This window comes from Colletotrichum destructivum, chromosome 1 (genome assembly GCF_034447905.1).
Source record: "Colletotrichum destructivum chromosome 1, complete sequence".
Lineage (NCBI taxonomy): Eukaryota > Fungi > Ascomycota > Sordariomycetes > Glomerellales > Glomerellaceae > Colletotrichum > Colletotrichum destructivum.
The window spans coordinates 7,156,133-7,182,405 of record NC_085896.1 but is presented as its reverse complement, the minus strand read 5'-3'; the positions used below and the strand labels follow the sequence as shown (position 1 = coordinate 7,182,405).

Here is a 26,273-nt window from a genome sequence, read left to right as displayed (position 1 = left end):
ATGGCGCCGCAACTTGATGCTGCAACGCGTCTTCTGGTTGAAACTATGCTGGCGCAAGGATACGATACCAAGCTAGTAGCCTCAAAAGCCTCATGCACAGTACGCACCGTCCAGAGAATCCGTCTAGAAAGACAACATTCCGAAATGCACACCCGAAGAACAGCCCGCGTTGGCCGCCGAAGCCGCATGGCATCGTCCATGCAGAAGGCCCTTTGTGACATGTTAATCAAACAGCCGTACCTGTATCGATGCGAAATGGCAGACTTTCTTTATCGTAACTTCGGGACACGTATATCGGAGCGATCGATCGGTCGGACCCTGCGGTCAATCGGCTGGACTAGAAAAACGATCCGCCGTATTGCCCAACAACGGGACGACGATCTTCGAGACCACTATCTACATAGGATATCGCAGTACAAGTCCTACCAACTTGTATTTGTAGACGAATCTGGCTGTGACAGACGGGCGGGCTACCGGCGTTGGGGGTGGTCTCCGAAAGGGTCCTCTCCGGTGGAGGTCACGAAGTTCGGCCGCGGGAGAAGATGGCACATTCTTCCAGCATACGCCCAAGATGGCATCCTGCTGAGACGAGTCTACCAAGAGTCAACAGACAGTGACTTGTTCGAAGACTTTATCGCTCAACTGCTCCATCACTGTGGCAGACACCCAGAGCCCAAGTCGGTAATCGTCATGGACAATGCTTCGTGGCACCGGTCAGAGAAGATCATGCAGATGTGCCGAGATGCGGGTGTGGTGCTGGAGTTTCTATCGCCGTACTCGCCTGACTTCAACCCTATTGAGGAGCACTTTGGAGTACTCAAGAGGTTTATCAAGAAACAGTGGCATGAGAACGAGGACTTCATAGCAAGAGGGTTCCAAATGTTTTTGGAGTGGTGCGTCGACGTAGTCGGCGACGATGCAGACATTGCGGAGAGTCACTTTCGTCATGCGGGGATATTCATTACACAGCCACCGAGATAAATGCAAACACAGTATTATGTAAGTAGAGTCTAGGTACGGGAAACTTCCTCCTGCGCTTCAACGCCTCTTTGCCTCTTGCTGAAACTTCTTAATATTGCTCACAAATTGCAGTGCAATGCCTGGTTTCACACCGCCCTTGACCATCAATTCGGCCGCGACCTTCGGGTGCTGTAGAATGGAGTTCAGTTCAAGAAACTGATCTAACGCGAACTGATTCGCAGTTTGCAAAGCCCCTCTCCATCGGTCGCTTTTGACTTGTTGCAGAGTCCAATTGCAGTACTCCTCGAGTATGTCACTTCTGTCCCCTTCTACGGGGCCAAGGTCTTCAGTAAGGGTCGCCTCGGCCGCATTACGATGCCTGCCGTGGGCCGAGGCATGGGCCTTGCAGCTGCGACAATCAATGGAGCTCTCTGCCTTTCGCTTGCGGCTGTCATCCAATACGTCTCGCAGGATTGTCGATGGGATCTCGATACCAACGTCGACCTCCTCTTCGTTCTCCCCTTCCCTCATGTTTCCTTTTATATGACGCACAATCTCTTCTAGGTGCCTTGACAACAGCTTGTGGTGGTTTCCTCGTTCGTCCGGCCAGCAATGTGGTCCTTGCTTGCAGTGTCTGCCTCTGCAACGATGATGCTCGTAGACTCGGGTCCAAAGACCAGCGTCGGCCGCTCTCTGAAGCTTTTGAGCCTCGGTGGCATTCGGCTTCTTCCGCTTGCCCTTGGTGGTCGTGGAGTCACCCGAGGCCTCCTTATAAAAAAGCTCCAAACTGAAAGTTAATTTCCTTCCCTTGCTGAACAAGGGACCTAGGCCTTCCATATGATTGTTCACCGTATCCCAATCGATCTCCAGGCCCTCGAATCGCTTCTTCAGACCGCGTTGGCGGCTTCGCTCGACGGATATGTCGATGATCGTTTCTTCGCATGTGTACTTATCTCCTGGGAATTTATTCTTGTCTTTCAATAGGGCTTCGAGTCGTGGCTCGAAGTCGACGTTCCAAAAGTCGCTCGGAGCTAGGACAAGATCGGGGTCTGTGTCTGAACAAACTTGCCTCGCTCGGATTTTCTCACGCTGAGAGACCTTCCAGCGAAAGTCATAGTGAATGCATATAGGGTTATTCTTATCATACTGAGTCGTGCGTTCCCAGTCACTCAATCGGAGGAGGGGCAGTGCACGTTCGTCATTTGACTGGTCGTTGGCCTGTTCGGCAACTAAGCTGGCGCGTTCAGCTGCTGGGCTGACCCTCGTAGAGTCGGAAGTCAGATATTGGGGGGTTCCATAATGTATAGCAAAATTGCTGTCGGGCCAGTCAAAGTTGAGGCTTTCCATGATGGTACATACGCCTTCCGAGACGAGCGACGTTGTGGAAAGATCATGGCCACATCGCCTCGCTACTTGTCGCTGGCTGCGCAGAGGCTACGTGGCCGCTTCATAGACTTTCGAAGGGGTTCCACAGGTTTCTATGGGTCCGTCTGTTGCCAGTTTTTGAACCGCCTGTCCAGGACCACATGAGCGCAATTCGAAGCACTTCGACCAGGATGCTCTTCGCTACGCCCAGCACAGGACTGCATAAAATCATGTTCATGAAGCGTGGTCCGATGCATCCCCTGGTTAAGCTGGCGTAGCAGTTGCTCGTGCATAAACCGAGATCTGAGGTGCGTCAAAACAAGCATAATTTCGTCGTCACAAAATCAACGGAACTTTCCCAGCCATGATTGGGTCTGGAGCCACTCCCGCTGTGGAACCGGATGACGGCATCAGTGGAGGCTGCCATTTGAGCGATGCCTGCCCTGACCATTCGTTACATCCCATTCACATCGCGAGGAAATGCTGCGAAACGTCCCAGCAAAAAGACTCATTCTCCTAGGTCGCGAAGGTCAACTAGCCCTCTTCAACGATGCTTCGGACAATCTCGACAAGCTGCGTGCAGAAGGGCAACGCACGATGCAGTCAGGACAACCGCGACATGATAAGCAGCGTGGGTGGTGCAGATTGTATGAACCAATTGCCGTCCTTACTGAGGCGCCAGCCTGATCTTACGTGATGCACAGCTGACGCCCAGTCAAGACCATGTCCTAATGCCCCCGCAACTGTCACAACCATCGATAACCATCGACAACCATCGACAACCATCGTCAACCGTTGATCTTTTTTTGGTCTGCGCCTGATACTTACCGGCAGCACTTGCACCATAATCCAGGCCACTACCGATCGTTGACGATTCGCCATGAATAGCCACACTCGACGTCGCCGCCGCGAAGACTTCCAAATCGCCCTCATATGCGCCCTACCCCTCGAATACGATGCCGTTGTCTTCGCTTGCGATGAGATATGGGAGGAAGATAGAGCGCAGCTAGGAAGTGCACCAGGAGATTACAACACGTACAGCACCGGTCGGATGGGAAGCCACGACGTCGTTCTGCTTCTCCTCCCTAACATGGGGAAAAGCAGCGCAGCGAGCGCGGCGGCTAGTCTCCGATCGAGCTTTACTGGGATCAAGCTGGCCATCTTGACTGGCATTTGCGGTGGAGTGCCTGGAATCGGTACGAGCAACGAGGTTTTCCTTGGGGATGTGGTCATCAGCAAGAGCATCATGCAATACGACCTGGGCCGAAAGTATCCAAATCGATTCGCTCCGAAAGACACCGTTGAGGACAGCTTAGGAAGGCCTAACAAGGAAATCCGATCGCTTGTTGCGACATTTATGACGCTTCATGGCCGCAGTGTTCTGCAGCGCCGAGCTAGCCACGTCCTGGGGCAGATTCAACAGAGGGCAACCGACGAGGGACATCAGAACCTGTACAGACGCCCTCCCGCAGCCGAAGACCGCCTTTTCAAACCAGGCTGTCTTCACAGGCACTACGATTCTCCCGACTGTGGCTGTAGTGAATCAGATGCATGTGAAATTGCCCTGACCACTTCTTGCGAGGTGCTTCAATGCGACTACTCGTGTCTCGTTCCTAGGAGCCACCTTGAGACAGTGACTTCGCGAGAGCAGACACAAGATGGCACCGTGACGCGGGAGATTCGAGTGGTAGTTGGACGTGTGGGATCGGGCGACACCGTGGTGAAGGCTGGCTTGGATCGCGACAGGATTGCTAAACAGCATGATCTTATTGCCTTCGAGATGGAAGGAGCCGGCGTTTGGGAGGAGATTCCGTGCATCATCGTCAAGGCAGTCTGTGACTATGCAGACAGTCACAAAAACAAGAAGTGGCAGCACTTTGCTGCAGCAACAGCAGCTTCAACAACAAAGGCACTTCTCGAGCATTATGCACACATGGACAGTCCTCCGGCCCCTCACACATGGTGTAAGTAGCTAACCTATGTACGTGGACTGAACTAACAGACATTAGTTCTCGTTCCGTATAACGAAAACCCAGACTTCGTTGGACGATCCGATGTTCTCAATCAAATCAAACGGCTTTTTGGGGACGAACAACAACTAGGACAGTCTCAAAAACTGCGGTCAAGAGTTGCGATTTATGGGCTTGGAGGTATCGGGTACAGTAAGCTGGATCCTCAGAGGCCCTACGCCATCTAACCTCATATAGGAAAACGCAGATTGCGCTCGCTTATGCGCTCTGGCTGCAACACGAGCGCCCAGATGTCTCCGTGTTTTGGGTTCATGCGAGCAATGCAGAGCGATTTCGTCAAGCGTACTCCTCTATCGCTCAAGAGTGTCACATCCCTGGATACGACGATCCCAAAGCTGATATACTTATGCTTGTTAAAACCTGGCTTGAGAAGACTGTGCGAGGCCGGTTGCTTATGGTAATCGACAACGCCGACAACACGCAACTGTTCTTCCCGCCGTCATCTCAGGGAGATAGCATCGACACACATTCGACAGCCGAGACACGAGGTGGCTTAGCACGCTACATCCCCGAATGCGTTCACGGATCCATTCTCATCACAACAAGGAACAAGCAAACTGCATCGAGGCTTGTACGAGGGAACTCACTCCTCGAAATCGGAGGGATGAATGAGAGTGAGGCAAGTGAGCTACTTCGCTCAATACTCAATGACGAGGTTTCCACCGAGGAGGCATCGAATCTCTCCATCCGGCTTGAGCATCTCCCTCTGGCGCTTACGCAGGCCGCTGCATTTATGCAAGAGAACAGCATTTCCATCTCCAAATACATTCGGCTCCTTGATGAAAGCGATGAGAGCCTAGTGGACCAACTCAGCGAGCCATTCGAGGCAATTGGTAGAGACTCAGAGACACCGCACGCACTCACAGCTACATGGATTGTCTCTTTCAACCAGATCCAGCAACAGGAAGCTCTTGCCAGTGACGTGCTATCTTTTTGTAGTCTGTTAGACCGCCAAGGCATTCCCGAGCAGCTTATAGTTAGCTTCTGCGACCAGAGAAACGAGAAGGGACGACAGATCAGCACAGGCAAAATCATCAAGGCCCTTGGGACACTTAAGGCCTTCTCGTTCGTATCGGAGGCAAAGAACAATTCAATTGATATGCATCGGCTGGTGCAGCTGGTCACACGAAAATGGCTAGAAATTCAAGGGGGATTGGCTGGTTATGCGGAACAAGCGCTACGGATAGTGTCAGACCTATATCCGTACGGTCGACACGAAAGTCGACAGGTTTGCCAGGATTACCTTCCCCATGCTAATGCTGTGCTTCAAAACCAGGGGACTGGTTCTGGCGATGAGCGACTTGCGAGAGCGTCCCTGCTACTAGATATGACAGGCTATTTTATATATCGCGGTCAGTGGACACAGGCAGAGCAGGGTGCAGATCAATCCTTGAGGCTGCGGAAGGAAATCCTCGGGGATGAACATCCCTCGACGCTCACCAGCATGGCCAACCTGGCAGCGACGTATCGGAACCAAGGGCGGTGGAAGGAGGCGGAAGAGCTCGAAGTGCGTGTGATGGAGACGAGAAAGAGGGTGCTTGGCGATGAACATCCCGACACGCTCGGCAGCATGGCCAACCTGGCATCGACGTATTGGAACCAAGGGCGGTGGAAGGAGGCGGAAGAGCTAGAAGTGCGGGTGATGGAGACGAGAAAGAGGGTGCTTGGCGATGAACATCCCGACACGCTCGGCAGCATGGCTAACCTGGCTCATACATGGAATAGACAGGAGCGGCAGGTCGACGCAATCCAGTTGATGCGCGACTGCCTCCGGCTCCTACAACGCTGCCTCGGAGTTGATCACCCTTACACTAGATCGTCCCTTTCAGATCTTGAGGAGTGGGAAAGCAATCTAACACAAGATAAAGGGCAGGCTGTAGCTGTGAAGAAGCGATTCAGCTTCAAGGTTCCAATACGGAACAAGCGAGTCATATTTAAGCGCGATTTTTATAGATAGTAAGAGATCAGCTAGACATTGACAAATCCAGGCGATTATAGTGTCACTCTGAATGACCTACTATGCCGACTGATCCAGACGATCATCATGAGGTGTAAGCTGAGACGGCCGGAAGGAAGGAGAGCACAAATGCGTGCAAGACGTTTTTTTTTTTCGGTTGCATTGGTTCCACTGAACTGGTGGTTGTCAGTGGGGTTTGTGGCCAGCTGCCAGTTCTGGCTCTGTTAGTGATTGTTCCTTGAGAACTTCATCCCTACAGGGGTAATCTGCCAAGCCGCATAAGCCACAGGCCCACACCACCACCACTAAAGATGTTAACTAAACTTTCAGCGACGCTTAATTCGCCTTCTACTGTACGTCCCCGTAGTCGAAGATTAGGCCTCTGAGAGAAAAACCGATTTCGGATTCTGCTGTCCGTCTTTTACTTTTTTGTCGTTGGTTTATTGTTTTGAGAAGTTGGTGGTGTGAGTGGAGGTGTCCTACCCTCCCGTCATGGCGGAACCAATTGAGGCGGAGATTGTGGTGGACCCGGATGACGCCCCTTTCTCGACGCCAAAGCGCCCGATTCGAGTAGCGAAGCCGACCATCAAAATTCGAACCACGACCCGACAGGACGAAGAAACAGTGCAGGAACCGAAGCGAACGACCAGGAACACGACGCGATCAGCATCAATCGAAGGAACGGCGGAACGAGTGAGCGAAACTAGGAGAAGCAGTGGCGGCGGCGGAAGTAGCGGAAGCAACGATGGAAGGGCAATGCTCCAGAAAGCGTTGGAGATGCTGGGTGAATCCCGCAACGAGTCCCAATGGCTGAAGGAAGCGCTCAAGCGGCAGATGGAGGTGGCACAGAAGCAGGAAGAAATGATACGCGACTTGAGCTTGAAGTTGGATGAAACCACGAAACAGATGAACGAAGAACTGAAGCTGGTCCGCGAGCAACTCGAAACGATCGCGACAAACGCTACACACTCCCCGCCCATGTCGTACGCCGACGTTGCGCGATCAGCCCCATCTTCCCAACCGACTAACCTCCGCACGATTTCGTCATTCAACACAACGCCGTCCAACCTCTCCGACACGCTGTACTGTACCATCGATACATCCCATGCTGAAAGCGAAGCAGCCGAGCAAATATCGGTCGGCTCAATCCGAACGATGGTAGAGAGCCAGATCCGTGCGAGCGAAGGTGACACCGCGTCTTGGCGGTGCCGAGCAGTAACGAAGGACCCTAGGAACCCCCATCGAATTAGGATTGCTTGCAGAAACGACGACGAACACGCGATGGTGAAGCGTGTGGTGGAAGCAAACCTGGCGTCAGGTGCCCGGGTCCTCCGAAACGACATCTACCCGATCCGAGTGGACAGCGTCAACCGCATAGCTGTACTGGATGAGAATGGGGACATTCGCGCCGGAGCAGCTGAGGCTTTTGGCGTGGAGAACGACGCAACGATTGCGAAGATAGCGTGGCTCAGTGATAGGAGCGTTGCGAAGGCGTACGGATCGATGGTGGTGTATCTCGGGAAAGCGGCGGATGCACGCCGGCTGCTCGGCGAAGGCTTCTTCCACGCAGGAGGAGAGTCTGGCTACACCAGGCCCTTTGAGCGCCGAGAGCGACCGAAACAATGTTACAACTGCCAGGAGATCACCGACCACAAGGCCTACCAATGCATCAAGCCCAAGGTATGCGCGAGATGCGCCGCGGAGGGGCATGGCCACCACGAGTGTAGTGCGACGATCCTGAAGTGCGTTCCGTGCGGAGGACCACACGAATCGTTCAGCAGAAACTGCAGGAGACTCTTCCCCACTCGACATGAGTAAACGTTTTCGAATGATGCAACTTAATGTGATGAAGCGCGGCGAGGTACACGAGAGCTTGATGAACGACGAGGCAGTTCGGGATGCAACGGTGTTGGCCATCCAGGAGCCGCAGGCGAGGGTCATCCAAGGCCGCCTCCTCACAACCCCGATGGGGCACCAGGGGTGGACGAAGATGGTCCCGTCAACGTGCAGAGAAGGTAGATGGGCGATCAGGAGTATGCTATGGGTGAACAAGGAAGTGGAAGCGGAGCAGGTGCAGATGGAGTCACCCGACGTGACGGTGGCAGTGGTCCGGCTCGAGGAGCGGCTGGTGGTGGTGGCGTCGGTGTACGTACCGGGTGGTGAGAGCCATGCTCTGCGGAGCATATGTGACAACTTGCGACGAATCGTGGTGGACACGAGACAGCGCGCGGACAGGGTAGTGGACGTGGTCATTGCCGGCGACTTCAACCGACACGACCAGCTCTGGGGAGGAGACGAGATCTCGATGGCCAGGCAGGGCGAAGCGGACCCGATCATCGACCTCATGAACGAAGTCGGCCTCAGCAGTCTACTGCCGCGTGGCACGAAGACGTGGCAGAGAGGGGAGCACCAGTCGACCATCGATCTCGTATTGGCGTCTGAAGATCCGACGAACTCGCTAGTCAAGTGTGCGATACACGAGACGGAACACGGGTCGGATCACAGGGCCATTGAGACGATTTTCGACGTCTTGATTCCTACACCGACACCACGGGAGCGCCTACTGTTCAAGAACGCACCGTGGAAAGAGATCAACGCTAGGATCGAGAGAGCGCTGGAAACGACAGCTTGTGAGGGAACGGTGCAGCAAAAGACGGACAGACTGATGGCGGTGGTGATGGAGGCGGTCCATACCCTAACACCGAAGGCCAAGCCGTCGCCGTACTCGAAACGGTGGTGGACGGCCGACTTGACACAGCTTCGTCGGATTTATACGTACTGGAGAAACCGAGCGCGTGCAGAAAGGCGAGCGGGACCCGCCAGGGCGGATCTGGAGGAAAAGGCAAAGGGCGCGTCGAAACAGTACCACGACGCGATTCGTCAACAAAAGAGAAAGCACTGGAACGAGTTCCTGGCGGACAACGACAACATATGGAAGGCTGCCAGGTACCTGAAAGCAGGCGATGAGGAGGCTTTCGGCAAGGTGCCGCAGCTGGTCAGGACAGACAAAACGACGACGACGAACCACACAGAACAAGCAGAAGAGCTACTTACCACCTTCTTCCCTGTCCTCCCCGAAGACATTGACGAGGAGGGTGACAGACCGCAGAGAGGTGCGGTGGACATGCCGCCTATCACGATGGAAGAGGTGGAACGCCAGCTGTTTGCGACAAAGCCGTGGAAGGCACCCGGAGAAGACGGGCTCCCGGCGGTGGTCTGGAAGCAGATCTGGCCGGTGGTGCGGGACTGGGTCTTGTCGATCTTTCGGGCATCGTTGGAAGAAGGAACATTGCCCCACCAGTGGAGACATGCAAAGATCATACCGCTCAAGAAACCGGGCAAAGACAACTACACGCTGGCAAAAGCATGGAGACCGATCTCGCTGTTAGCTACACTGGGAAAGGTGCTGGAGTCGGTGATGGCGGAGAGGATATCGCATGCGGTCGAGAGCCACGGTCTCCTACCGACCAATCACTTCGGAGCGCGGAAGCAACGGTCAGCCGAGCAAGCACTCCTGCTTCTTCAAGAGCAGGTATACACGGCATGGCGAGGCCGGCGCGTGCTCAGTCTGGTCAGCTTCGACGTGAAAGGAGCGTACAATGGCGTCTGCAAGGAAAGGCTGATCCAGAGGATGAGGGCGCGAGGGATTCCCGAGGAACTGCTCCGGTGGGTATCGGCCTTCTGCTCCGACCGAACGGCAACGATCCAAGTCAACGGACAATCGTCGGAGAGGCGAAACCTACCCCAGGCAGGCCTGCCTCAGGGATCGCCGCTGTCCCCAATTCTGTTCCTCTTCTTCAACGCAGACCTAGTGCAACGACGCATCGACAGCAACGGAGGAGCGATGGCGTTTGTCGACGACTTTACGGCATGGGTGACCGGACGGACAGCTCGGGACAACCGCGCGGGCATCGAAGCCATCATCAGCGATGCGCTCAACTGGGAGAGAAGGAGCGGAGCGACGTTCGAGGCGGACAAGACGGCCATCATCCATTTTACCCGCAAAGACTACAAGTCTGACCCGGAACCGTTCACGGTCAGAGGACAGGCCGTCCATCCTAAGGAGCACGCAAAGGTTCTCGGCGTCATCATGGACGCTGGCCTCAAGTACAAAGAGCACATTGCGAAAGCGTCGTCCAAAGGACTGAAAGCCGCACTCGAGCTACAGCGACTGAGGGGCCTGTCACCAGCGACGGCGCGACAGCTATTCACAGCGACGGTGGCGCCGGCGGTGGACTACGCCTCTAACGTATGGATGCACGCGTACAAGGACAAGCTCATAGGGCCCATCAACAGAGTACAGAGAGTATCGGCAAAGGCGATAGTCGGCACGTTTCTCACGGTCGCGACAAGCGTGGCAGAAGCGGAGGCTCACATACTCACCGCGAAAGAGCGCTTCTGGAGGAAGGCAGTCAAGATGTGGGCGGATATCCACACACTACCAGAGACGAATCCGCTCCGCAGGGTGACATCCAAAATGCGAAAATTCCGGAACTCCTACCGCTCGCCTCTCTTCCAGGTGGCGGAGGCTTTGAAGGACGTGCCGATGGAAAATATCGAGACCATCAACCCGCTTACGTTGTTGCCATGGGAAGAGAGACTCAAGGTTGAAATCGGTGAGGAGGAGACAAGAGAGTCCGATACGACTAGCACGGTCCGTGTCGCGGTCAGCAGTTCAGCAAGAAACGGAGTAGTAGGTGTTGGCGGTGTCGTTCAGAAAGGGTCGGAGCGGCGAGACGGCCCCGAACTTGAGCCTTTCTCCTTCACGTTAGGCCCGAGGTCAGAACAGAATCCCTACAGTGGACAGCTGGCAGCCATGGCATACGCGCTGCGGAGGTCACTGTCAGGCCTCACGAGCGAGAGGATCACGGTGACGACAAGTAACAAAGCGGCGGCGCTTACGCTGAAACGACCGCACCAACAGTCCGGGCAGGAGTTTATACGGTGCATCTACGATTCTGTGGAAGAGCTTCGAAAGGACGACAACGCCATCACAGTACAGTGGAAGGCCGCTAGTGAGGAAGACGAACTGCTTAAGCAGGCAAAGACACTAGCGCGCGAAGCGACCAAAGAGGGAGCCACTCCGCAGGCACGTTTCCCAGCGGCGAAGTCAACGACGCTCAACGTAGCACGATCAAAGTGCTCACCAGAAAGAGTGCTGCCGGAAAAGATCGGACGATTCTCCAAAAGAGTCGACAAAGCGCTGCCAGGGAAGCATACCCGCCAACTTTACGACAAGCTTACTTGGAAAGAAGCGACCACGCTTGCACAACTCAGAACCGGAATGGCGAGACTGAATTATTATCTTCATCGGATCGACGCAGCGTCTTCGCACATCTGTGGATGCGGACAGGCAGCTGAAACGGTTGAGCATTTTCTCTTCCGATGCACCAAATGGACGACACACCGCAGAGAAATGCTCGAATGCACAGAAACACAGAGAAGCAACATATCCTTCTACCTAGGAGGCAAGGGTCCATCGGACGACGACAAATGGACGCCAAACATGCAAGCGGTCCGAGCGACGATTCGATTTGCGCTGGCAACAGGTCGGCTAGACGCAAGGTGATGGGAGGCGGAAATAGAGATCAACCCCCTAACACATCAAACTCGACATAAACCTAACTACATAACAACCCGTGCCACAGACAGCAGGCACCGCTTCAGCCGCCGTAGATAGGACGCTGAACACTTGGAGAATAGGCTTCAAGGTGGCATGCTAATAATACATCTAAACCACGGGAATCCGAAGCGAGACGGCAGATTTGGAGGTGCAAGCAGGAAATGGAGACATCACTTATGGGCTTCAAGGAGACAAGGACACAAGCTCAGCAAGGTACATGTAATCAGCTTAGGTGCCCTTTCGGCTTTGCCGCCGGGCGTAATAAATTGTGTGTGTGTGTGTGTGTGTACGTCCCCGTCTGCAAAATCCATCTCCAGATCCCAATTGTTACCTTGGAACCCGTGACCCACAAATCGCCTTTCGACGCCGCTGCAATTCCATCTTGAGAGCCGGTTTTTTTTGTTAGGAGTCACTATCCCTGGCCATACAGCAAGCACCTGACGTCGCCGTGTATCCTGTCCGCTGGATCCTCTTCCGACTCCTAGCCTTCGTCACTCTAGGTCGGGCCCCGAAAATCCATTTTGACAGCGATTGTGCACATGGCGGGCAGCAATGAAGCGAGAGAGTCGCCTTTTTCGCTCCCCATTCCTCCAGTTGTGGCAGTGCCCGCTCGCTTACAACATGGGCTGAGTCATAGCGCTTGACGACAGCACTAGCGAGCAAACAAACCTTATCACTGTAATTGAAATGCCCATTTCCGGCTCTGCTCGCCAGCTGGACCATCATCAATCTTCACAACCAGAGGTGTGCGGAGTGGCTTCTTTCGGCAGTAACACCATGTGAAGCGGGTCCACACACTCGGTGCGTATGTTTGTAGGGGAAGCGATGTATGCTCAGAACTGAGTGGCCCTCAAACATGCCGCAATGATCATGGTGTCACGGTCAAACTGCCCAGAAGCATCATGAGCTCAAAGCTTCACTCAGTATTCTCACATGGTGTCAAACGGTGTGTCACATTTCTGAATGACTGAATGACAGGGGTCGCTCGTGGGCAATCTCTGGGCTAAATTCTGCTCTTCTATGTGCGTCTTCTTTCCTGCATCAAGAAGGCTGGCCTTGAGATATGTGAGAGCGTACGAATCAACTATGGGTCGGAGTAGACACTCTAAGAGACAATCGTGCTTATGTGCTGTGTAGGGACCAAGGACGTCGACCAAAACAGCCACGCATCCATTATACCAGTGACAGCAAGGCTGCAGGAAGCAATCTAACGCGTGCTGAGGCTTGGTAAACACCGCCCCTGGCTATATATCCGAACCTTGGTCTATCACTCGTGCCCACCTGATGATAGAACCTCGTGCTTCGATTCCGCGACGGTTCCAGGCCATCGGTGCGTCGACAAGGCGCCACCATCGATGACCAGGTCCGCTCCAGTGATGAACCCTGCGCCCGGCCCGGCCAGAAACGCAACGATCCCGGCGATCTCATCAGGCGTCCCCGTCCTGCCAAGTGGAGTATTGTTGATCATGCTTTGCGCAAAGGGTCCCTGCTTCGATCGCAGAACTTGACCAAGCATAGGCGTCTCGATGGCCCCGGGGCTAACGGTGTTGATTCGCACTCCTTTGCGTCCCCATTCAGCAGCCTTGTACTGAGCACGGACGATGCAACCAAGCTTCGAGACACCATAAGCGTGGCTTGAGTCCGCGTCGTGGTCCAGCTCGTGGTGCGTGATGAGGGAAGCTGTCGGGGCTGTTGCCAGATGAGTCTCCAAGTCCGGGTTGGGAGGGAGCAGGTGACCGGCAACCGAAGCTATGATGGCCAGGGAGCTTCCAGGAGGCATCAGTGGAAGAAAGCTGTCAAGAACGAGAGCGGTGCCAGTAAGGTTAGTGGCGTAGATCAGCCGGGTGTCGTTTGCGGCGCTGGATACACCAGCCGTAAGGATGACGGTCTCGATAGGACCGAGCTCAGCGGCAGTCTTGGCGAAGGAGGCGACCGATGTCCCGGAAGAAACATCGATATTCTTTGTTGTTACGAGATGACCGGCGGGGCCGAGCGAGCCCTTGGCTGCGGACAGGGCAGCGGGCGAATGGTCTCCAATAAGAATATGGTGCGATGAGCCAAGTCGACGGGCGAGGCAAAGTCCCATGCTGCCAGCTCCAATTACGACGAGTAGGGGGCGTGGCTGTGTCATGACGTTGGTAAGTAAGAAGTAATGCGATGTGTTCAGTAGTTGTTGATTAGATATAGTGTTGGTTCAACTGACACTCTGTAGGTAACGGCTCGACCCTTGTTTGACGGGAAACTGAGCGCTGAGTGAGATCTCCGGCGTTACTTATACTGTGTTGATTCTCGTTAGAGCAGAAAGAAACAGAAGTGCTGCAAAAGAGCCATATTCTGATATTGATCACTTAAATGCTCCAGCCCTGGCATGCTTACGCAGGGAGCTCAGAGGTGGAAGCAGCTCCATTAATAGCTAGCGTATAGTGACAGACGATCGGGGCGCGCCCCAGTATCAGCCGATCAGACGAGATGCCGACCTGTTTACGTCAGTACTTGAGTTCTCACAGGCATTAGAGACAGGAACCCCAAATGGAACGCCTGTATGATACATCTATAGCCACTTCTCGTTGCGTACGTGGGGACTCAGCTCGGTCTGGCTCCATACCTAACTATCAGAGTGGCATCGTCTGTTTCCACCCTACCTTCATCTCCTTCACCACTTTTATCTCCTTCACCACTTTTATCATCATTCCCAAAATTGATATCTGTGTTTTTCAAACAGAATGCCAGGTTTGCAAGGTAGCGCGTAAGAGACCATGTCCCTTGATCACTGTAGCTACTAATTGCCGTGCTGCTGTTATGTAGCTCGGAGTACCGAATACATATCGTGCTTCGAAGTTGGTAGTAGCGACAAGGACAGGCACAGTAGCGGGGCACTTTTTTGCGATCATAACATATATCTTACAAAATTCTGCAAGTTGGATTTTCCAAGTTAACTATACCACTTCACGCCTAGCTTGACATGCCATCTCTCGAAGACCTTCGGGTCATTCTTTCTGTGTTGAGGGAAAACTATTGGCCTTACGTCGCTCGCGTACTCGAGGATTCAGCTAGTAGTCCGCTATTCGACCTTGTTAACCCCAACTGCCTTACTCTTCCTACATCCTTCAAAGACCTGCAACAGCGCATCAGGCATAATTTCATTCGATTTCACGCCGCCTACATCGTTATCGTTACTTTCGGTCTCTTTGCCAAGCACTGGCATGTAGCTGCTGCTGCGACGATCATCCACAAGCTAGGCACTTTTATGACCAGTTTTGGTCGTGGAGACGCTTCTCTGCAGTCCGATACTGATCCGAGTGGAATTCCCAGATATGCACATAATCTCGTGCGTGGTATCTGGCTTTCATCATGCCTGTGGTTTTTTTCGTCATTGTACAGCATGATGACTACTACGCTGCAATTTGCGATGGTATTTACGGTTCACGCGGTGATGCTGAACTCGAAGGCAAGGCTGGTGGAGAAGCAGTCTTGACGAGAGCGGCTGTCGATGAGGTCGGTTGATAGGTACACATGTCGTTCTGAACCAGAGCCTCGAGCAATGCCGTCGCTACGGACCATGAATTGGTGAGTAAGTGCTTTCCAAGTCGATTCTGTCAGAATCAACTAACGATGTCTGATCACAGCAACGTAGTGCCCCGTCCGGGCTCATACGTCTCGAATCACACTGCAAAAAGCTTGCCCCGCGGTAGCTCAACTGTCTTACTTCCTAATGGGGATTTGGTTCATGGAGATAGCGAACAGATGCTGGATTGTAGCGGGCTATTCTCATCTTCAGATTCACCCTTGCTGGAACCCCCGAAGCCAATCCTCCCCTCGGTTTAGTTGTTGGCAAATTAGTATCTTAGCACGCTATGGGTCTGTGTGCACAAAATCGTCGTGATTGATGCTTGGGGTTCGTGGGTTGCTGAATAGTCGGTTGGGCGTTGGCGTGGAAGTCTTTGCCATAGATGAGGGGGTTTACGTGAAGGGCCACACGCTGTTTTTCTCGGATCACGCGATAGCGGTTTATGACACCGAGAGCTCTTCGGGCCAGGCTCGGGTGAATCTCCCGTTAGAAGCTGGATAGTGTAAATCCCAACGATAACTCGGACAGTCTTGGTATTCATCATGCAATGGCTTCCTTCCACATTGTGATAATAACTACCCCACCAGCACCTTCTTTCGAAACGTTAAGGTCCATATCCTACGTGCAGCTTGGCGACCAGGTGAGCGTCGATCTCGCTCTTCTCAGTAAGTGACACCGCCTATCCCCATGCTCTGCAAAGGTGTTGTTGACCTCTCTAGTGAGTTGTCCTTGGTCATTATTGGAGCCTGAATTGAAGCCGACGGAGCCGCTACTTGACATTCAAAGGCTTACTAAGGTCAAACCTTACATTGCATTCTGTATCCATTCCTCTTGTTGTGCACGTTGAAAGTGTCACAGTGCTCAGCCACAAAATGCATAGCGAGATGCAGGCTCGGGTGGCTTGCTCCTGAAACGGCTCCGCAAAGAGGATAAATATGTCTGAGAATCTGCCTGTTCGTCTTCACCTTACAGGTACTACTGGACTGTTGTTGTTGTTGTTGTTGTATTTAACGCCATGGCGGCAAGGTTGGAACCCTTGTCGCAGACCTCCCGAAGGGTATGTGGCGTGGAGAGCCGTGGGCTAGGACTATGTACTTCATACATCGCCCTTCCTTTCGTCCTCCAAATCCTGCCTGATGGCTACTATGCCTTCTATCTGTCCCTGGTTCCCGCTGGTTCCCCAGTTTCATTGCTTCCCGTCTATTTCCCTTTAGGGGTTGAGTTGGCTGTCTAGATCCCGTGCCGAAGCCCGTTCCCTAGTAGCGTGGACAGATCTTCCGGAAGAAGTTTGTCACGTGCAGGAAGGCCTCAAAGCCTTTTGGGTCAGTCATTAGTCCCTTGAAGTATCGTTCAAGAGACCCCATAGGTCCTATGGGGTCGAGCGGACCAGTTGGGTAGAGGGTGGGCCACTGCTGCCTCCTCGCCAGGGTCGCTGGGCAGTAGACCAGATGATCTACTTCCTTTGCCTCCCCGCAGGAGCAGGTTAGCAAAGCTTCGGTGTGGTTAAAGCGTCGGTGATAGTGTTCAAAGTCCCCGTGGCCCGACCGGGCCGCTAAGAGGTGGTGAAGGGTGCTCCGTGGTAGGGCGAGTTCGGGAGGGCAGGAGAAGTGTAAGCTCAGTCCAAGCTGGGTGTAGCGTTCTGTCGCCTCTTTACCCCACCACTGTCTGTACTGGTTTCGCAATCGTTCTCTACCAAGCCTCTTGATCCCGGAGAGTGTAGCTAGTTGGCCTAGCGGGACTGGCAGCGCTGTGCCCTCCTTGGCTAGCCGGTCCGCCTCTTCGTTGCCCTTAATCCCCTCGTGCCCTGGCGCCCAGTGGGTGTGGATGTTGTATATCCTAGCAGCAGCTTGGATCTCGAGAACCGCTGCTTGCGAGGTGTCTGGGGCCTCGCCCCGTATTCCTTGGATGACACTGGTGTTGTCGATGCAGATGTGTATGGGTTGGCCTTGGGAGGTTAAGAGGGCCCGCCGGAGTCCTATCCTCGCCCCTTCAGCCTCAGCGTCGAACACCTCTGCTAGACCGAGTCGGCCGCAGCCCTGGGCCACGCGCCTGTTGCTGCGGTAGATGACAAACCCATATCCTGTGGCTCCGTTCGTCGCTTTGGAGCCATCGGAAAAGACAACCATGTGGCTGTCTGGTACGGTCTTTAGCCAGGCCTGGAAAGCTTTGGCTGCTTCTTTCTTAGTCTGCAGGACTATGAGGTCTTGTGAGCCTGGGAGGTGCTGCGGTTGGATGAGTGCTGGTCTCGGGCATTTTGGTGCAAGGTCTGCAGTCCGTTGGAGCTTCGTCTGCTGCCGCCCTCGTTGGGAGAGCCTCGGGACAAGAGGGCGTTGTAGATCGACCTTCTTTAGACGTGCTGCAAAGCGTAGGCGGACTCCTTCTAGAGCCACCTTGCTTGGTGGTAGTCCAGCATCCCTAAGGAGGCTGCGCGTTGGGGTTGTTTTCCAGGCCGGCAGGATAGCCCTTGCTGCCGTCGTGATGACCCTTTCGAGCTTGATTGCAAGACCCTTCTGGCCTGTAGTGACTTCATCTATCGGGAGAGAAACATTGCGGCCGCTATCGATGGCTCTGCCAGGGGCTGGCTTGGTCATGCCTCCATACCAGGTCTCAGCCCCGTAGAGGGCGATTGGCAGGACGCAGGAGATCACAGCCTTGCGTACAGCAGCGGCTGGGAGCCCGCCTTTTGTGTTTGTCAGGTGTCTAAGATGTTGGGCCGCCTTCGTCGCCGCAGCCAGCTTTGTTTCAACATGGTGTCGGAAAGAAAGCCTCTTGTCGAACCAGACCCCTAGCCAACGTATGGGCTTCGTTGATGCTACGATTCTAAGGTGTCTCGCCTTGATCTCTGGCAGATCTCTTTGCTGATTATGTTTCCTTGTGAAGTGGATAGCCTCGGACTTCTTTGGGTCAAAAGCGACCTTGTTCTCCGTTCCCCAGTCGAGGATACGTGTGATCTCTTGGCCGAGGCTCGCAGCATTACTCTCAAGGGAAGGGCCCATAGCCAGAAGGCCGATGTCGTCTGCGTACCCGAACCGAAGCTTCGGGTCTTCTGCTAAGATGTCTGCGATGTAAAGCAGGAAGAGAATAGGAGACAGCGGGGAGCCCTGGGGCAGCCCGCAAGCCAGGGGGAAGTCCTCTGTTGTTGCGTCCTCCAGCCTGACTCTGGCTGTTCGGTTTGAAGCAAAGTGGAATATCAGTTTGGCCAGGCTGTGAGGCCAGCCTTGTTGGCGTAGCCGGACAATCAGCCGGTTCCGAAGGACAGAGTCAAAAGCCCCTTGGACGTCCATCGTCACCAATGTAGCTGTGAGCCCTTTGTCAAGGGCCATTTCGATGTCGTGGGCGAGGCAGGTGGTTAGGTCAACCGCTGACCTGCCAAGTAGAGCCCCTATTTGTTGTGGGCTGGTCACCCCTTCTAGGATGGTAAGGTAGGACATTCTTCTGGCTATCAGCCTCTCGAGACCTTTCCCAAGACAAGATAGCAGGGCTATTGGCCGCCAAGATCCGGCTTTTGAGAAGTCTGCTTTCCCTACTTTCTGGATCATAGCGACCTCTGCTCTGCGGAAAGGCTGGGGGAAGTAACCCGTCTGTATGCAGGCCTGGAACAGTTGTCTGACAGGCTCGGATACAAGGTTCCAGCAAGCCTGAAGCAGCCGTGTTGTGATCCCGTCGATGCCAGGGGTCGTGGTCTTTGTCAGGGTAGCCTCCCTCAGCTCTTCTTTACTGATGGCATCATGCCAGGGTATCCGTCGTCGAGAGACCGTAGGGACGTCGAACGGGTCTCCGGGCAGGTCATCCTGTGCACTGAACCTCTGTAGGAGGGCTCTTCGGAGTGCCTGGGCCTTAGCCTGAGTGTCGTTGATCGTCTGGCCCTCCACTACCAGAGGGGGGGCTTTGAGCCCTAGGCTAGCCTTTCGCCAGCCCATAATCTTGTAGAGTTCTTGGTCCGAGGTAACTCCTTCGATCTTAGCAGCCCAGTAGGCCCGCTTAGCTTTCCTGACTGTACTCAAGAAGACCTTCTGCTCTTCGAGGGTAGCGAGACGTGGGGTCTGCTCTAGTTCTTGGGCTTGTCGGCAGCAGGCCTCGCGGTACGTTCGGTGGGCTTCTGCGCACTCTTGTGTCCACCAAGGGGCCCCCTTCCCATGCTTTCCTCGATTCTTTCCTACAGCCTGGACAGCCGTGGAGAGAAGGTCGACTAGTCGTTCCGCTTGGGTGTCCAACTCGGCAGGGGTAGGTGCGTTCTGGAGGGTAGGTAAGACTAAGACTCCTGCTCTGATCAGGTCTCTAAACCGGGGTAGGGCCGAGTCTGGGACTGATAGTGACCGTGGTTGATCTGTCTGTTGTTGTCGGTGCCTATGAAGCGGGATTGTTGAGACAATTGCTTGATGATCGGCCCCTGGGTGAAGGTGTGGGCTGACCACTGCGTGTGCGAGCGGAATGTTCGAGAAGGTAAGGTCAAGTACATGGCCTTGGGCATGGGTCGCAGTCCCTGTCTCGCCGATGAAAGACAGGCCGTGGCCATCTGCCCAGTCTGCTATGTCGTCCCCCCTATTCCTGTTCCTCGATCCGGGCTCCCAGGAGTAGTGATGAGCGTTCACGTCCCCTGCCACAAGGACTCTTTCTGGCGGCCTGTATCCTAGGAGGGTTGTGGTCGTGTGACTGTGGGGATCTCCTGGTTGCCTGTATACGTTAACCACAGTAATTTCGTTGTTAACTGTGATCCATAAGATGTCCCTTGTCTGTGCGGGCCTCTGCTGCTGGGCCTTCCACTTCCTCCCTTTCCGTATGTAGGTCATTACCCTAGGTCTGGTCTCCCTGTCCTTCCAGGAATCCACTGGGACGTAGGAATCGAACCCTGGGTGTGTGTTGATTTGCATTTTGTCAACATAGCCTATCCAGGGTTCCTGGACCAGTATAATGTCGATCAGCTCAGCCCAGCAGAGCTCCAGGAAAGCTGTATGTGCTGGCGACTGCTTCCCTACGTTGCACTGAGCTATGCGTAGCACCTGTGGAGAGGCCTGCTTCGGCCTACGTCTCCGAGTCGAGTTCCAGGTGGGTGTAGGCATTAGCAACGTTGTAATCCGGTTTCTGGGCTACCCTCTGACTCTCATGCTGCTACTATCGGTGTCCCTGTCCCCGAGGCACACAATTGAGCTCTCGGAAGGTGTCCTTTTGCGTGGCCGCTTGGAGCCGGGCGGTTGATCCTGGTCGGTGGGAGGGAGATCCCCAGGCTGTTGGGTGCTGTTCCGAGAGGCGCTTAGGCCGGCCTCATAGAGGGCGTCATAGGCCTTCTGTCCAACCTTGCGGATCCGAGCCCGCTCCTTCCGGTCTGGGAGGGCAGGGATGCCGTTCATCGTCATAGGCCTAGCTGGGCAATTCTTGTGGCTAGCCTGGAACGGGCCGCAACAGTTCGCACACTTCGGTTTAGCTGTACAGGGCCCAGTCTCGTGCGAGTCTGAAGGTCTGCTGCAGTTGTTGCAGAGCGGCTGTCGGTTGCAGTAGCTGTTTGAGTGGTAGCCCTGGCAGCCGGGGTCGTGTCTGATGAGCGTCTTCCTCTTCTGAATGAGTTGGGACCTGCTGCTTTGGTTGAACAGTCTGAAGGGCTGTACCTCTGTTAGGAATGAGATGACCCAAGAGACTTCGTTCGTAATGGGGTTCGGCCCAAGGCGGGATTGCCGGGCCCGGGTGGGCTTCAGTCTTGTCTGGGCAAAGACCTCGTCTTCGATCAAGGTGGCTGGGTCCAGGGCGTCCCCATCAACGCTCCACAGTTTGGCTGGGCAGCGCGGGACGACGTAGGTAAACCACTTTATCGGGGTCTCTATCTTGTAAGCCCCTAAGCAGCCCGCTAGTTTTTGCTTGTCCGCGAGGAGGCCTTGCTGGATCTGCTTGTTTGACGGCCTCAGTGAGTATCCGGTCGCAATGTGGTAGATATGAGGGATATCTGCCAGTTGGAGGTCGAAGGTTCGGCAAACTGTCTGGCGGAGGGCAAAGGGAGCGTTCTTTCGGGCAGCCGACAGGCCCTCCTCCGGGATGCGGGCGAAGACCCGGAGGTCCTCTTTCGGTTGAGGTTGGGGCTGGGGTGGGGCCTGGGATCTTGTCTGGGGTCTGGCCTGCGGGCGGGTCGGAGCCCGGTGGGGGTCTGGAGCTGTACCTGGTGCCGAGGCCGTGACGGCGGCCCAGCTCCGGCTCAGTGGCGGAGCATGTTCCTTGTTGATGAGCTTCTTTAGGGCTTGGATCACATAGGCCGTAGCCTCTTTCGCGATCTGCTTCCTGGGGCCCTCAAAGCTGGAGACGACATTATCAACAGACTGCGCGATGGTTAAGAAGACGTCCTTGCGGGCCTCATAGTGCCTGGCCTCCTCGTCCAGGGCGGACAAGACAGAGCCAGTGGCGGTCCTACCAGTGGCTGGAGTTGAGATCGGAGTCCCCTTTGCCGTTGGGGGGGCTGGATTGAAGGTGTTAGGCTGGCTTCCCGCGAGACTGGGCCGGAGTGGCTGAGTCTCGGTATTGCGGCGGCGTTTAGCCCTTGGTGGAGAGGTTGGCTCTGGAGGTGGCCCAGAGCCCCGATCGGGGCCGGCCGGTGAGGCCGGCAGCGGTCCGATGCCCGCCGGAGGCTGTGAGGCCATCGCGGAAGGGCTCCGGAGCAGAGAAGTGAAGAGTTTTCGGCTGTTAAGGATTCTAGTGGTTCATCACCTGATTCACTAACAGCGGATGCCAAGAAAAATTAGGCGAGAGAGAAGTTGTACTACTGGACTGTATTGTACTGTAATAGCGACAGGAAACGAAAACAATGATGCCAACCAAAAATGAGCTAAGAAAGCGACCGACACAGCTCACTATCTCCAGGTATGACCAGATGGTCTTGGAAAACGACAAAGACATCGATTGGTGGTGGTCGCTGCTCGCCAAGATCTTTTCATGGTTGTTGCTCGCGGGCTACATCGTCTTCCCTTCCACGTTTGCATCTTTGCGGCGATCGAGGGCCCTCGAAAGCATGGGTGTGGTCGGGTACATAGTGTCGAGGGGACTGAATGATTTCTTAATCTCTCTTGCGTCCATACTCTCAGGCAGTGCGTCTATCGGCCTTGCCTGGTTATGGTTCAAGTGGCGCACGAACTACATTTGGGTAAATCAGCAAATCATAATGTGAGTCCTGCGGCCCACGTGGTAGACGCCGCTAACAATCAGTCCTACGCTGGTGAATTCCCTGATGGGGTTCTTTTCCACTCTGCTCAATCTCTATACCGTCCACGGCGGCGAGTGGTCCACAACGGCGATCGTCACCGCGACGGTAACAGCTTGGTGGCTATTTGCATCTTGCGTTTTATGCCTCATTTATCGATACCTGCTCAACCAGCTACAATGTGTCGAAGTGAACGACGTAGACCAATCGAAACTTCCAGATAAGATTTGATGGCTCTGGTACTATAGACTTCTAGACTTCCTGCAGTTTGACACACTGCTAGTTACTCATCGGTATTGAATAGGTGGCTTCCTACTAGCTTTAGCGACTATCAACTTTTAATCGAAGGCTGCTCGGTAGAATCCACCCTTAGAAGTAGTTATCAAGTTATATGATCACTGCTCTTTCTTTTCGAGTCAAGAAACTGTTGGAATCACAGGGGATCGATACACCGTATACGGTAGCTTGAGTGACGAAGGGGATAACTTTTTTTCGTTATTATCCTCGATTCTGCGTGAAGAAGGGAGAAAGCCATCTGTGGGCTGGTGGCTGAGCTGAGGTTGATAGGTTGAGGTCCTCCCTTTCGGCCATAGCTATCCCGGGCCCGAATCGGCCCGACCGGCCGAGCCGCGCTGGATCACTGGCATCAAGCGATATCATATTCCAACAATCACGTAGGGGCTCTCAAATGAAAATACAATGGCGTCTGCCTCATTTACCTTTTGGTTGTATTGTACAATTCCCCCAATCTATGCCTCCATCAGAAGCCAAAGCAGCACACAACTCTTGAAGGAGGTCTGACGTGCCGTGTGGGGATTGTGTCATGCTCCCGGCGTACAGTCAGCAGTACAGCCTTTACAAAGGTCTTCAGGCAGTACTGCGACGTTTGTACAAGAGCGCAAACTCTCGTCAAAGTCACTTGAGGCCATCGCAAAGCCGGTGATGGTTCAACATGTCGTAGATTCGTGATTATGGCTGTGGCAGCAAATGTCGGAATAGGATATCACTGGATACAGCCATCCAGCGCGGCTAGGCCGATCGGGCCAACTCGGACCTGGGGTAGCTACGGCCGACAGGGAGGACATCAACCCATCAACTTCATCTCGGCCCCAGCCCCTAGATAGCTTCCTCCCTTCAACACGCAGAATCAAGGAAAATAACAACAACAGTATTATCCTCTTCGTCACTCAAGTTACCGTATACGATATATCGAATCCCCTGTGATTCCAATAGTATTAGCTCAGATAACGACAATAGCTAGGCGACCACGGGTAATCAGTTCATAGAGAAAAGACACGCATTCATCAGCAAGTAGCGTACAACATCGTGAAGCCATCCCTTCGCAATAGCCGGATGAGAGAGTCGTTCTTATGAGACGTCCGAATAATCACGATATAAGGCTTTCATTCACGTATGCAGACAAGTTCGACAGTTGTATATTGTGATTAGCTTGGTCGGATCCGGCGAAATTGTGTGGTAGAATGCAGAGTTAATACGCATAGGAGTTCAGCGCGTGAGGGGGCGTTAGTCACTTGATAATCGCTTTCGAGGAGTCTGGCGAATGTACGTGTAGCTAATAGTCTTCTGGGGGTGCTGATGCAGAACAGCGTTTGAGACTGTGCGGGCAGAGGAATCGTCTAGAGCAAGAGGCTTCACATGTTGATATTACGAGGATCTTGAAACCTCAGAGTCTGCATGTCACCAAAAAGTTCTTTTAGCCCAAAGAAGCTCTTCCCCGCATCATGGCTAAATGTAGCTAAAAAAAGGTCAAATTTTCGGGCACCATAAGCTAGATGGTCTGGAAACACACGACGTGCTCATAGCCTGGAAAAAGACGTCGAGTTCGCAAGGAATGTTTATAAACTCCTTGTTAGACATCTACACAGCCATATGAGGTCGGCACTTGGCCATTCAAGAGTAGCAGGACCGCTTTACTTCCTCTTCCATCGCGGCCCAAGATAGGGGCGTTTGGCCAGAGTTATCGCTTAAGTAGATTGGAGCGCACCCTCTACTAAGAAGCAACTTGACGGTTGTTTTACTTCCACTCTCGGCGGCCCAGGATAGTGGCGTTTGGCCATCAATATCCTTTGAGTCGATATCAACCTTGCCGGTATCGACAAGCATTTTGACAACTGCCTCGTTTCCGCTCTCCGCGGCCCATGATAGTGGCGTTCGGCCGTCGTTATCCTTCGAGTCGACGTCAACTTTGTCGGTGTCGAGGAGCAACTTGATGACTGCCTCTCTTCCATACCAAGCCGCATGTGAAAGTGGCGTTCGGCCGTCGTTATCTTTCGAGTCGACATCAACCTTGCCGGTGTCCAGAAGCATTTTGACAACTACATCATCGTGATTCTTAGCGGCCCATGAGAGTGGCGTTCGGCCGTCTTTATCCTTCGAGTCGACGTCAACTTTGTCGGTGTCGAGGAGCAACTTGATGACTGCCTCTCTTCCATACCAAGCCGCATGTGAAAGTGGCGTTCGGCCGTCGTTATCCTTTGAGTCGACATCAACCTTGCCGGTGTTCAGGAGAATCTGGATAAGTGTCTCGTTCTTACTCATGGCTGCATAAGAGAATGGCGTTCGGCCGTCGTTATCCTTTGAGTCGACATCAACCTTGCCGGTGTCCAGGAGCATCTTGACGACTGCCTCCCTATTAAACAAGGCTGCCCATAGAAGTGGCGTACAGCCATCGTTATCTTTCGAGTCGATTTCAACCTCGCCGGTCTCGAGGAGTAATTTGACGATTGCCTCGTAGCCATTCATGGCGGCCCATGATAGTGATGCCTGACCTTGCTTTGAGCGGATCTTAATCTTGCCTGTGTCGAAGAGCATCTTATCTTTTGAACCGACCTCAACCAAGCGTGTGTTGAGGGTGATCTTGATGGGGTTGGAGATGTAGCCTTTGTTGTTCTTAAATACAGTACGCACACGCACACACACACCTTTAATTACGCCTGGCGGCAAAGCCGAAAGGGCAACCCAAGCTGATTACACGTACATTTCTGACTTTGTGTCCTGGTCTCCTTGCAGCCCAGACTGCCTCCACTTTCTGCTTACTCCTCCATTTTCTGCCTTCTCGCTTTGAATGAAGTACACTTATGGGCATATGTCACTTCACGTATTTGTCGAATCTGATGACTTTGAGCTGCTTGCTAGGGCCAAAATCGGATCTCAGCAAGTACAGTCGCATAACATTTCTGCTCACTCGCATTGTCGCCCAGCACGTTGACTCCATAGTTCGTCTAAATCAGGCAGCCATCGCTATTTTTGGCGGTTTGGGGAGCACATTATGGCTGTTCTTGGCTTTCGAAACACTGAGAGCATGTTCAGAGGAGGAAGCAACATATCCCCCAACTGCAATCAAATTCATGATTTTGATCCATCTCAAAATTCGCTGATGCATTATTAGCAGCCACCCGCTTGCCGTCATGGGAGACCGTAAAGTCGAGGCTGCTCCCGTAACTGATTATCTCTGTGTCCCATTCGAGTCGATAGAAAACTCTCCCGATAGGGTTAGTGAAAGTTGGTAAAGACTCAAAAATCAATCTTTCTGTTCCAAGGGATGGTATAACACAATTGTTTGACTCTTGAGT

General features: G+C 53.8%; 7 protein-coding genes across 7 annotated transcripts; 4 read left to right on the top strand and 3 right to left on the bottom strand.

Moving 5' to 3' along the window:
• On the top strand, positions 1-981 carry CDEST_02133 (Putative Homeobox-like domain superfamily, ribonuclease H-like superfamily, transposase IS630; the record flags this gene model as incomplete). Its single annotated transcript, XM_062918292.1, has 1 exon — positions 1-981. The coding sequence occupies one exon, from the start codon at positions 1-3 to the stop codon at positions 979-981; it is 981 nt and encodes a 326-aa protein (XP_062774343.1).
• A 32-nt stretch (positions 982-1,013) lies between these two features.
• CDEST_02132 (uncharacterized protein) lies at positions 1,014-2,370 on the bottom strand. The gene has a single exon (XM_062918291.1). It carries the CDS (start codon positions 2,305-2,307, stop codon positions 1,039-1,041), a length of 1,269 nt encoding a protein of 422 aa, XP_062774342.1. The 5' UTR covers positions 2,308-2,370; the 3' UTR covers positions 1,014-1,038.
• A 432-nt stretch (positions 2,371-2,802) lies between these two features.
• CDEST_02131 (Putative nucleoside phosphorylase domain, NACHT nucleoside triphosphatase) lies at positions 2,803-6,401 on the top strand. The gene is made up of 4 exons (XM_062918290.1): positions 2,803-2,972; positions 3,046-4,289; positions 4,335-4,482; positions 4,533-6,401. The coding sequence occupies exons 2-4, from the start codon at positions 3,206-3,208 to the stop codon at positions 6,310-6,312; spliced, it is 3,012 nt and encodes a 1,003-aa protein (XP_062774341.1). The 5' UTR covers positions 2,803-2,972; positions 3,046-3,205; the 3' UTR covers positions 6,313-6,401.
• A 6,274-nt stretch (positions 6,402-12,675) lies between these two features.
• Positions 12,676-14,066, bottom strand: CDEST_02130 (Putative short-chain dehydrogenase/reductase SDR, NAD(P)-binding domain superfamily; the record flags this gene model as incomplete). The annotated part of the gene is made up of 1 exon (XM_062918289.1): positions 12,676-14,066. The coding sequence occupies one exon, from the start codon at positions 14,064-14,066 to the stop codon at positions 13,203-13,205; it is 864 nt and encodes a 287-aa protein (XP_062774340.1). The 3' UTR covers positions 12,676-13,202.
• An 831-nt stretch (positions 14,067-14,897) lies between these two features.
• On the top strand, positions 14,898-15,410 carry CDEST_02129 (Putative prenylated rab acceptor PRA1; the record flags this gene model as incomplete). The annotated part of the gene is made up of 1 exon (XM_062918288.1): positions 14,898-15,410. The coding sequence occupies one exon, from the start codon at positions 14,898-14,900 to the stop codon at positions 15,408-15,410; it is 513 nt and encodes a 170-aa protein (XP_062774339.1).
• A 6,877-nt stretch (positions 15,411-22,287) lies between these two features.
• On the top strand, positions 22,288-22,911 carry CDEST_02128 (uncharacterized protein; the record flags this gene model as incomplete). Its single annotated transcript, XM_062918287.1, has 2 exons — positions 22,288-22,643; positions 22,686-22,911. 2 exons carry the CDS (start codon positions 22,288-22,290, stop codon positions 22,909-22,911), a joined length of 582 nt encoding a protein of 193 aa, XP_062774338.1.
• A 1,680-nt stretch (positions 22,912-24,591) lies between these two features.
• CDEST_02127 (Putative ankyrin repeat-containing domain superfamily) lies at positions 24,592-25,512 on the bottom strand (the record flags this gene model as incomplete). Its single annotated transcript, XM_062918286.1, has 1 exon — positions 24,592-25,512. The coding sequence occupies one exon, from the start codon at positions 25,510-25,512 to the stop codon at positions 24,592-24,594; it is 921 nt and encodes a 306-aa protein (XP_062774337.1).
• Between the last annotated feature and the right edge of the window lie 761 nt (positions 25,513-26,273).